This window comes from Entamoeba invadens (genome assembly GCF_000330505.1).
Source record: "Entamoeba invadens IP1 unplaced genomic scaffold scaff_1105074725195, whole genome shotgun sequence".
NCBI classification, from domain to species: domain Eukaryota; phylum Evosea; order Mastigamoebida; family Endamoebidae; genus Entamoeba; species Entamoeba invadens.
In genome coordinates this window covers 119,599-130,930 of record NW_004440169.1, presented here as the reverse complement: position 1 = coordinate 130,930, position 11,332 = coordinate 119,599, and the positions used below count along the sequence as shown (strand labels likewise).

The 11,332-nt window shown below is 33.1% G+C and overlaps 5 protein-coding genes across 5 annotated transcripts; 4 read left to right on the top strand and 1 right to left on the bottom strand.

The window, feature by feature from the left end:
• Positions 1-83: 83 nt before the first annotated feature.
• Positions 84-2,038, bottom strand: EIN_273990 (AMP dependent ligase/synthetase, putative; the record flags this gene model as incomplete). Its single annotated transcript, XM_004254565.1, has 2 exons — positions 84-165; positions 210-2,038. The coding sequence occupies 2 exons, from the start codon at positions 2,036-2,038 to the stop codon at positions 84-86; spliced, it is 1,911 nt and encodes a 636-aa protein (XP_004254613.1).
• An 863-nt stretch (positions 2,039-2,901) lies between these two features.
• EIN_273980 (hypothetical protein) lies at positions 2,902-3,579 on the top strand (the record flags this gene model as incomplete). The annotated part of the gene is made up of 1 exon (XM_004254564.1): positions 2,902-3,579. One exon carries the CDS (start codon positions 2,902-2,904, stop codon positions 3,577-3,579), a length of 678 nt encoding a protein of 225 aa, XP_004254612.1.
• A 645-nt stretch (positions 3,580-4,224) lies between these two features.
• On the top strand, positions 4,225-5,112 carry EIN_273970 (myosin light chain kinase, putative; the record flags this gene model as incomplete). Its single annotated transcript, XM_004254563.1, has 1 exon — positions 4,225-5,112. The coding sequence occupies one exon, from the start codon at positions 4,225-4,227 to the stop codon at positions 5,110-5,112; it is 888 nt and encodes a 295-aa protein (XP_004254611.1).
• A 1,495-nt stretch (positions 5,113-6,607) lies between these two features.
• On the top strand, positions 6,608-7,495 carry EIN_273960 (arginase, putative; the record flags this gene model as incomplete). Its single annotated transcript, XM_004254562.1, has 1 exon — positions 6,608-7,495. One exon carries the CDS (start codon positions 6,608-6,610, stop codon positions 7,493-7,495), a length of 888 nt encoding a protein of 295 aa, XP_004254610.1.
• A 502-nt stretch (positions 7,496-7,997) lies between these two features.
• Positions 7,998-9,356, top strand: EIN_273950 (hypothetical protein; the record flags this gene model as incomplete). Its single annotated transcript, XM_004254561.1, has 1 exon — positions 7,998-9,356. One exon carries the CDS (start codon positions 7,998-8,000, stop codon positions 9,354-9,356), a length of 1,359 nt encoding a protein of 452 aa, XP_004254609.1.
• Positions 9,357-11,332: the final 1,976 nt, after the last annotated feature.

Here is an 11,332-nt window from a genome sequence, read left to right as displayed (position 1 = left end):
ATATATCAGTGCCTGGTTGCCCATCAAGTAATATTCCAAACCGTTTGATCTGAAGTGGCTTTGGAAGTTGTTTGTTAAGCCAATCAATTCGTTGACGAATGAAAGTGCCGAAGTACGAATCTCTTGCAAGCATCTTCTCTGTCGGACACTTCTCTTTCAATACGTCTTTAGCTTTGGCATAAATTACGGTCAATATGCAACTTAAATACGGTCGGTCGTTGCCTACAATCAATGCACTTTTGACAACTACCAATTGCTTTACAAGTTCTTCGACGTATCTGTATGGAATGAACTCGCCTGAACTTGTTAATATTACTGATTTGCTGAACGTTGTTATTTCGATGAACCCATTATTTATTTTCACCTCGCATCCTGTTTTGAATTCTTCTTCAATGTCTTCGGTTGTGTACCCACCAGATATTGTGGGTCCTTTACAAACCAATTCACTACCGTTGAGCGACACTTCACATTTATCAATAACTTTACCAACGGACTCCAATTGCAAACACTTTTCTCTATTAAGTGCGATAAATCCAGTGGTTTCTATGAAAGGAAGTCCACAAAAGACTTCAATGCCTTTCCCCATGACTTCTTTTAATACACTTTGAACCAAATTACCAGCACATATGAAATATTTCACATTAACAACACCTAACTTTTCTTTTCCTTTGTTGAAGACCAAAGTGCGTGATGTGCCATACCCAACTGGCTTTGATTTGCCTTCTTCTTGTTTAACCATCCCATCTACCGCTAAATCTTTCACTTTGGCCGCAAGTTTAGACTTCTTTAACACTTCATTCAATCGCATTAAAATTTTCTCGTAGAATCTTGGTACTCCAACAACCAACGTTGGTTTAAATTTTTTAGCGATTTCAATGAAGTATTTCAAGTTCTCACGATACAATACATCGGTGGATACATATACTTGGTACCCAACCATAATTGGTAAATACAATGAAAACAATCTCTCAACATAATACGACATGTTGTGGCACATTATATACTTATCTTTCATCGTCAAGTTAAACATTGATTTGAGTGCACAGCACTGTGCGATGATATTGCCATGTGTCCAGACAACTCCTCTGATCCCGTTTGGTCCTTCTGAGAATACAATTTCGGCAATGTCAGTAGGTTTTTGTGTTGATGAAATTTCTTTTAATTTTGCGTCATCGACTGAGTCTGCTATTTTTTTGAAATCGTCGTAATTAACAAAACCATCGTTCATAACACCATTAATAAGTAGACATGGCAGTTTTGTGTATTTCATCAACTCAACAACATAATCTTTATTGTCCAAATCACACACAATTTGTGCTGCTCCAGACTGTTTGACAGCTTCAACCAACGAAACCATCGGCGTAGAGGGGTTCATGTGAATGACATACATCCCAGCACCTACAGCAGCCAAACTCAAAGCATGGATTCTATAATAGTTCTTTGATATGAACATGACACCTCTTCCCTTCAAATTGAGAGAAATGTACGACTTCGTTAAGTTCTTGACTTCATCGGCAAAGTTCTTAACAGAGACTTCAGGGACTTTGACTTTCTCTTGAATAAATAAGTTTCCTTCCATATCATTAATTCTTTCTATGTAGCTTTGTAATGTTGTTTTCCCATTTTCGTACTTGTCATTGTATTTCGACAAATTTTGGATTGCTTTTTCTGAAAGGCCTTTGAAAGGCAATACGTCATCGAGTGTTTCTGGAATGACAGAATCGGGAATATCAGGAAATGGACTTGGAGTCTTTTGAGGTTTCTTTGGAGTTTCTTTAGTTTCATTTCCATCATCAGAAAGAACGATCTGGGACACTGGTACTTTTCTTTGTGTGTTAAGTTCGTTTTCATCTCCAGAAGACATTGAAGACGAACTTTTTTTATCGTCTGAGCGAGGTGAAGAAGAGTCACTTTCTTTGTCTGACGTTTTTGAGGCTTTATTTGTGCTCTCGTTTGGGCTCTCACTCATTTCAGGCTTCGGAGATTTTTCTTCGCTTTCGTTCTGCATTATAGGAGCTTCAACTCTCTCTTCTGTCATTCTTTGAGTAATTCGATCTCAATTTTTTTATTAAATGTGGTTATTATTTCTGTCTTAATATGGAAAAGTTATACTATATTTATTATTATTTAATAAATTGAAGCTCTAATTATTTAATTCGAACCGACACCTCATTTTCTACTCAAAAATCCTCAGATCGAGTGGAAGGATGTCCTTTAAAAACGCCTTTTTGTTGCTACATTTATATTTGTGGTTGCTAAAAAACACGAATAGTGTTTCTATTATATAGTTTTTATAATGATAAATTGATGGTAAAGTTGAAAAACTAAAACAATAAATTAACATTTGTTGTTATTATTAGTTTCTTTATAGTTTAATAATAATATTTTTTTAGTAACTGTAAAGTGACAAAACACACCTTCTAGACTTGATTCTATATTATTATTTTTCAGATATTTTTGTTACTTATTTTTAAGTTTAATGTCTTGCTAATCAACTATTGAAAATTTAAAACCAAATCTTTTAATTTAATTAATTATAAAAAGTAGTTTAAATATTTAAAATGTTTTGAGTGGTAAAAAAAACAATAAAGAGTCGAAAAAAAATTGTAAATTTAACTTTTTAAAATTTGAATAATTTTTTATTTTTTAAACTAATTTTTATTAGTAAACAAATAATATAATATATTAATTGTTTTATTATAATTGTATTTGTTTTTTATAATAATCCTCTTTAAAAAAAAAATATAAAATAAAAAAAAACAATGTATGTAACTTTATTGCTAAATATCGGGAAAACATAGTAATTTTTATATAGTTAAAATATAATAAAATTGAATTAATAATGTTAATAATGAAATTAATAAAAAGTCTTATAAAAGTAAGTAAACTTAAAAAAGAAAAATGAAGAGAACACCATGTGAGAAGAGAGTGAGAGAAATTGTGAAGAGCGGAACGTTCAAGCTTATAGGTGAGATGGATGGAATTTTAGCATTTGAGCGAGGAGTTTTTGGGTTTAAAGGCGAATTCGAAGACAAAACGAGAATCCCTGAAATGAAAATTGATTTACAAGCGTTTACGACACCTCTTGATATTAAAAAAACATCAAATGAGTCTCAAACTATGCCGCAACCACTTGAAGTTAATGACAAACTTCAAAGCAAAATCGAAGCAAAAAGTGATGACAAAAAAAGTGATGCCGAAATTAAACCTGTTAATTCTGTGGACAAAATAACAAGCCGCGTCATAACAACATTTGAGGAGTTGGTTGATAACATCAGTAAGGATAGTCCTACTGAAGAAAAACAACAGGAAAGTGAAGAGAAAGTGCAAAATAGTAAAAATGATAGTATCCAAACTATTCAACTAAACATTCCAGAGAATGGTAAATTAGATAGTATAAAAACTATAAATGTAACACTACCCAAACCAGACGAAAATAGTAAAATTGATAGTAACGAAATTATAAAAGAAACTAAAGAGGAAAGTGACAAGAAGACGACAGAAACCAGCTACGACCAAATCTATGAGATAGATAAGTCTATCGTTGATCTGCTTGACAACTTTAATTGGGACATTTGATTGAATGGTTGTGGAGTTAGTTTATTTTGATCTTTTTTTGATTTACCTCCAATTCACGAATTTCTGAATAAAAAGACCATTTTATTCGCGTTTATTTTGCGGCAAAAATCATGTTTTTTCTCTGCAATCTCATTTTTTTGAGTTGTTCTACGAAACTCACCACTTATCTTTGACCCAAAAATAGTAACTGCCGACTTTTTTTTCTCACACAACATTTTTCACTCATTGAGTCGCATTTTGCCACTAACAACACCCTTATTTCCCTAAGATGTTTCGTATTTTTTTGTCTTTTTTTTATTTTTTAGCTTTTGTCTTCAAAAAGTTTTGCTTTTTTTTCTTTTTCGTTCGGTTGTGTTTTTTCAAAACGAATGTTATTGTACATTACATTTCCGAAATATTTCGGGAGATTTCGGCGAATAAAAAGAAAGTGTGTGGAATGCTCTACTTTCCGTTTTTTGTTCTTCTCCAATTGACAAACTCAACTGTCCCGTTCGTGCCAAAGATCTATAAATCGAAGTAAACTGTATTATACCAAATAGTACAATTCCTTATCTTTCAAACAGTTCAAGCCAATAGCAAAACCCTTAAAACAGGTATTTTTTTTCGGGTCCCAGTCCAACTCATCAATTCACACTTTGAAAGGAGATGTCATTCACAGCGGGGACCTCCATCACCTCACCGCACGGTGAAGTGTATTTAATCCACGGTTTAATCAGTCGTGGAGGCTTCAGTTGTGTATATACAGCGCATATGCACCCGGACAAGAGCAAATTGTATGCGATTAAAGTGATAGATAAAAGAAAGATTCACGGGAAGACGATCGAACACATCGAGCGCGAGATTTCAATCTCGCAACAAGTTGACAACCCATACTTACTTGGCATGAAAGAAGTGATAGAGACACAAGTCCAATTCTTGATGATCATGGAATACGTCGAAGGAGGCGAACTCTTCGAAGTCTTAAAGACGGAAGGAGTCTTGTCGCTGCGTCAGAACATTAAGATCTTAACGCAGATCTGTAGCGGCGTAGAATACTTACACACGCACTTCATTTGCCATCGCGATATCAAACCGGAGAATATATTGTGCTCCGCAGCGGAAGAACCGTTCGACGTTAGACTCGCGGACTTCGGACTGGCAGTACGGTTCGACGAAGAAGTCTTAAATACGTCGTGCGGGACGTTACACTACGCCGCTCCTGAAATTGTCGGAATGAAAGAATCGTATAACGAGATGTGTGACATGTGGAGTATCGGAGTTCTGGCGTTTGTTTTACTCACCGTGTCGTTTCCGTTCGACGGGAGCGTCGAGGAAGTCAAAGAGAAAATTATGAAGGGAGAGATCGACTGGGAAAGATTTAAAGGAAAGGATTTGTGCGACGAGGCGTTGGATTTTGTCAAAAAATTGTTGGTCGTAAAAGCAGAGAAAAGACTGAAGGCAAAAGAGTGCTTGGAACACCCATTCTTGCATTTACTCGACGTGGAGGACGATATAGATATCCCTCTCGATATCATTGACGACTTCGATTTGTAACTTGTTTTGATTGTATCGGTTAGACCTGTTTCTCACTTGCTCTAGTAAAACAAATGCTATTAGATGTGGTTTTTGTTACTAAACAACTTCACTACAATCAATGGCGGAATGTGGAATCAAGTGACGTGTAATCTTTAATTGGGATGTATTAATTATGGTTATAATAGTATTATTTTACTAGTTGGAGTGGTTGATTAACACTATTAATTATGTATTAGAAAATAGAAAAAACTGTACTAGAATTATGGATAATAGTGTTGTTAAATCATAGTTTATTATTAATTATAATGGTTTTTATTATAATTAATAATTAAAAAATAATGACATTTTTATTGTTGTAAGATTGTAAAAATATATCACAAACACATAAAATAAAATCAAAATGATCAAAAATTACAACTATTTCTTGATTATAATTTTAATTATAAGTTATGGTTAAGTATTTAGTTTTGTTAACTAAAGTGTAAAGAGATATTTTACCAAATTGATAATTTACCAAATAAAAATTACAAAGTTCTCGGCATTTTCATTACATCTATTGCTGTATTATCAACTCTTAAAATGTTTTAACTATAATTAATAAATGCCAATAATATTAATTTGATTTTTGACGTATTGTTAAACGGCATTTATTGTTGTTTTGTTACCATTCATTATATTTAATTGAAAAAAATAACGTAAATTAGGGTTTTTATTATTTTCCATTTAAAAATGCCGATGAATTTTGATGGTATTTTAGCTTTAATGAAACTTAAAGAATCGGGCATTTTGTCCAAAATAATCGTATACACAATTGAACAAAAAAGAGAACAAAAAGAAATTCCGTCTATTTTTAAATGACACGTTGACTTTTTATATTTATATCGAAGACAATAGAATGTAAAAAGTTATGAAAAGCCAATTCGTCTTCAATCACCATTAAATTACTTTTGTTTCTGACTTTCCCATTTTTATATTTTTGCTGTATTTTTTCTTTTCTAAAATAAATAATACATTTAATTATTATTATAATAAATTTATTTTAATAAGATCACTAATTTGACTTCTAAAATCAACATAAAATGCATTTCTAACTTCTTTTTACCAATAGAAAAAGTCACTTATTATAACAATTAATAGGACAGAATCCCTTTTTTTCACGTATTATTAACCAAATTATAAAACAAACTTTAAGAAGACAAGAAAATATAGGCTCTGGGCATTTTCCGTCAACAGAAACACAACACTATCTACGAATACTCTAGCATTTTTATTCTTCGTTTCCCAAAATTGTTTATTTCAATACAAGTTAACTCAAAATAATGATTTTTTGAGAGAGATTTTCCCACATACGAAATCAAAGCCCTTTACAAAAGTCCAACAACCAATTCGACCAGATTCTCCAAAAACCTGTTTTCTCATCATTAACTAAACTTAAAGAAAGTAACAATTCAAATTATAAAGAACTAAACCAATACGTATATAAAACCATTCCCGCGATCCACAAAAGTAAATCATGTTGTCTGAATCTGTGACGTACATCCGAGTCCCACAGAAATACGGCCAACCCAAAGATGGTGTCGAACAAGGGCCAACGAGCCTCGAGTCATATGGAGTCTTGTCGCACCTCTCAAAAAAGAAGAAAGTGGACATTGAAACCATTTCAATGCCACAAGGCTCCCGCGACACCGCAAAGGGTCTTAAGAACTTAGAGAAAGTCTATTCATTAAATCTCGAACTTCGCGACACTATCGCAAAGCACTACAGTCACACGCGCTTTGTTCTGAATGTCGGTGGAGATCACTCGATTGGTCTTGGGACGGTAGCTGGCGCAGTCAAAGCGTCCGACAAATCGACGCCAAATGCGCGAGTTGGTGTTGTTTGGTTTGATGCGCACCCGGACATCAATACTGCGGAGTCGTCGCCGAGTGGAAACATTCATGGAATGCCATTAGCGTGTTGTGTTGGTATAGGCCCGGAGAAATTGAACACGGTGATGACGAGAAAGATCACTCCGGAAGATTTGTTTTATGTTGGGATCCGTAGTATAGACCCGGGAGAGAGAAGTGAAATTAAAGTCGAGAGCGTCTCGAACTACACCGCAGAACAAGTCAAAAAAGTTGGGATGAAAAAGGTCGTGGAAGAGATATTTAAAAAGTTTGAGAACTACGACTACGTCCACTTGAGCTTCGATATCGACGGGATTGACCCAAAGTATATCATCGGAACAGGTACTCCTGTGCCTAATGGTGTTGAACTCGAAGACGCGATTTACTTCATGAAAGAAATGGGCAAAATGAAAAATCTACACTCAGCTGATATTGTCGAATATAATCCAGTCATTGAAGAAAAGGTGACGGGTCCGAATGTGATGAAGTGCATCGACGCACTTTTTGGAATTTAATTAATTTTTATGTGCAAATGTTTTACTTTTAAATATTGAGAGTCGTGTTTTGAGTTTGAGAGAAGTAAGTTGTACATATTCTTATATTGTTTATATTCAAAGTTGTAATCAATTAAAAAACATTTTTTAAAAGGAGGAAGTGGGTCGAAATATGTTTTAAATTTTAACTTCAAAATGATGAGTTTGTTTAAATATGAATAGTTTATAATAGTATGGAATAATCCATTTGTTGATTATATAAGGCAATTGTAAGTGATTCAAAAATAGATATTAGAAGTTGACAAATTTTTATGAAAACGAATAAAGAATTTCATATTGAATGAAAGTACAGTCAGTTTTTCAAACTTGACAAATAACAATAGTGTTTAGTAATAAATTTAGTTTGAAGATTTTAAAGTATAACAAATCAACTTTTTCGAAAGTCAAGTAATCATGGTGAGAAGTTACTTTTCCACAACTTCAATGAATTGGTTGTTTTTTGAAAAGGAATTAAATAATCATAATGTTGTTAGTGTTGGTGTTGTTTACTGTTGTATTTGGGCAACCAGATCAACCAAAAGATGATCCACAAGAAGTTTTAATACCACCAAAGGCAGTTGGTGCCTTAAAAAAACTGATCATCAATTTAGAAAGTTATATTAAGGTGTTGACCGATTTATCAAACAAATATGTTGAGAAGTTCCAAGTTTTTTCCGTTAATTTGTGGAAAACAGTTGATGAAATGAAAGAATCAGAAGAAGAAATGCTAGAGTTGTTAAAGGAGTTTGACACAAAAGGAAAAGTTGAAAAAGCCAAATTGATGAAATGGATAGAGTTAATAGAAAAGGCTTACAATTTACAAAAGACCGAAAAAGGTTATGGATGTTATATGTTCCATTTGAAGACAAATATAAATAACGTGCAAACATCAAAAGATTTGACAATGAGAGAAAGGGTATTTTTCCAGAATGCTTTATATCTTAAAGTTACACTTTTGGAGATGAAAGTAAAGTATTTGGTTTTATTTGCCAAATTATTGAAAGTTCAAAAAACACCAGAGTTTTTCAGAGCACACAACAAATTTGCCGACTTTTTAACAACATTAAAAGTTGTGATGGAAGAGGGGCATGAAAGTTCTACAGAAAAGAAATATCTTTTGCCAAAATCACAAGATGTTCCTAAAGTAGAACAGCCGCCAACGAAAAAGGCACCTCGGAAGTCACTTGCAGAAATGATAGCTGAACAGCGGTTTATGATGACCGAAAAAGGCAAAGACATCAAATTGCCATTGTTGCCACCTTTAAGACCAAAAACACCAAAACCAACAGAAGAACAAGCACTTGCTCAAGGCGCAAAACCAAAAGTGCAACAACAAAAACAAGAAGAAGAAAAACAACATCAAAAAGTCGAATTAAAGCCAACTACTCACCAAGAAAGAAAAGCACTGATTAAACAACAGAGAGAAAGAGGAAGATATGTACAACAAGCTACTGCTACAAAACCAACACCGGGAACTCCACAAACACCACACGTTGCAGAACAAACATTGATAAGACCAATTCCTCAAATATTACAGCCTCCTCACTTCATCACTCCTGTGGCGAAGCCAATAATTACTTCAAAAATTGTTAAAGAGAGGTTTACAATCCCACCTTATAAACATAAACCAACTCCTCAAGTACATAGTGAACCCACATCAACTCAAACAGGAAGTGCGATTCAGGGAACACCAATTCAACACCCAGAACAACCAACTGTCCAACAACAAGGTGCTCAACCAACAGAACATTCATCTCAAAGTCCAACTACAACACCAGTGCAAGAAACTCATCCACAACAACCAAAGGAACCTCAACACAAACAAGAGCAAAAAAGAAGTTAATTGACTCCATTTATTGTATTTAAGTATTTTTTATTTGACCAGACGACAAGGACATGGCTTAGAATAAAATATTATGAACTTTTTTTGTTGAAAATATATTAAAAAACACTTTTTTTATTATTCCAACAACATTAAATAACATTTTTTCATAGAATTACAATAATTATTCGAATTATAAAGTATGAAATATCATCCTATTAATATCCTATTAAAAAAAGGAGCAAATTCTATTTATTTTTTATATCGGAAAGTGATTAGGATTTAGATTAGCCAAAAGTGCTGATAAATTAGTTTGTTTGTAGACATTCTTAAAATAACTTGACCAAAAATATAAATAGAATGGATCAAAGCAAAGAAGAAAAACATTTCTCTGTGGGACTTCAATAGAATATCACTTGATAAAAAGTGTTCATCGAGGTAAAATTCAATTGAAATAGATGGAAGTTCAACTCCATGGAATAAACAATTTATGTTTGAACATTGTATGTTGATATTGTTTTATTGTGAGTAATAAAAACTGTTGTATGGGTTAAACATATTAAATAACACATTATGTAAAAAACTGTTTTATTTCTCAAATATTATTTCATATATAAACAATCGCTGTTCTATACAGTTTCATAAGTTTATTTTATTTTACCAACTTGTTACTTAAACAGAAAATGTTTTTTTTTGTTTTTAAAGAAATTGGGTAAAAAACTGAAAAAATAAGATAAAAAATAATTAAATCTTTTTAAATCATAACACGATATAATTAATAACTATAGTTTAAAAGTTACTAGATATTTTTGCTACGAATGACGTTAGAAGACTGACTAAGTTCGTTTTGTATAAGTCCAATACGGTTCTGATTAATAAAAATTATAGTTTTTAATTGGTTTAAACAAAGTGTCCAAAAACATTTAAGTCCCAAGTAAAGGTCTACAGATAGGCCACTACCTTAGTCCGGTTACTCGACATTAGTCCTTTTATTTTTAGTTTTAAAACATGTTTACTAAATTTTTAATGTGTAATTTCGGGTTTTTAAGCACAAAAAGAAAAAAGTGATTTTTTGATACTGATTCTTAGTCCCCCCTTTTGCCGAATATGAAAAAAACGGGAAATAATCCCATATTTCATAAAACAAAAACAAGAAGAGTTTGATCTAAAAAATAAAAAACCAAAAGAATGGATTATCTGAAAATGCCGAGACAGTACTCCTCAAGCTGTTTTACACTCTCTTGTGTTACTTGTTTGACTCTAGTCAACGTTGTGATTGATTGTGGCGCAGAAAGTTGAAACATTTCTTCTGGAGAGGGGTTGGCAGTTGTTAAACGCATAAACACACTTACCGATTTGATGTCTACAAATACTTTGTTGTTTTTATTGTGGTTAACAACCACAAAGCCTGTTCGATGGAATGAAGACTCTATATTTTTCTTGTTGCCTTTTCCTCGATGACTTTCATTACTTTAGTCATGCTCCGAAGTTACACTTCTACTTGCTGCTCTCTCATCTGAAGTTGCGAGTTTACTCAAGGGATAATCAAGTTGTTTTATCCATGACGCAACTAAGTTGTCTAGAGTAACTCCATTATTAACCAACACGTCTGCTGCTGTAGAAGAAGTGAAACAGTTTTGAGTTGGTTGTGAAATTGTTTGAATGGTACTAGTTGAACTTCTGAACAACGGTGTTGCAGATGTGCTTAATTTTTTGACCGCGCCGAAAAGACACAAATCGAACGGCTGGACAATATGACTTGAATGAGGCTCGAAGAAATGAAAACAAATGAAGTTGTTGTAAAATATTTTTTTGAGCTCGTCACCAACATGTGCGCTGAAGTTGTCCATAAGGATGACAACAACTTGAATTGGTAGGTAGTTCAATGTTCTTCTTTTGTTAACAATAAAAGGAAAAACAACTTCATACATTTAAGTTTTAAAAATTAACTGATTGACAAACCCCGTCTTTGAGTTGTACAAAGACAAATTTGGGTA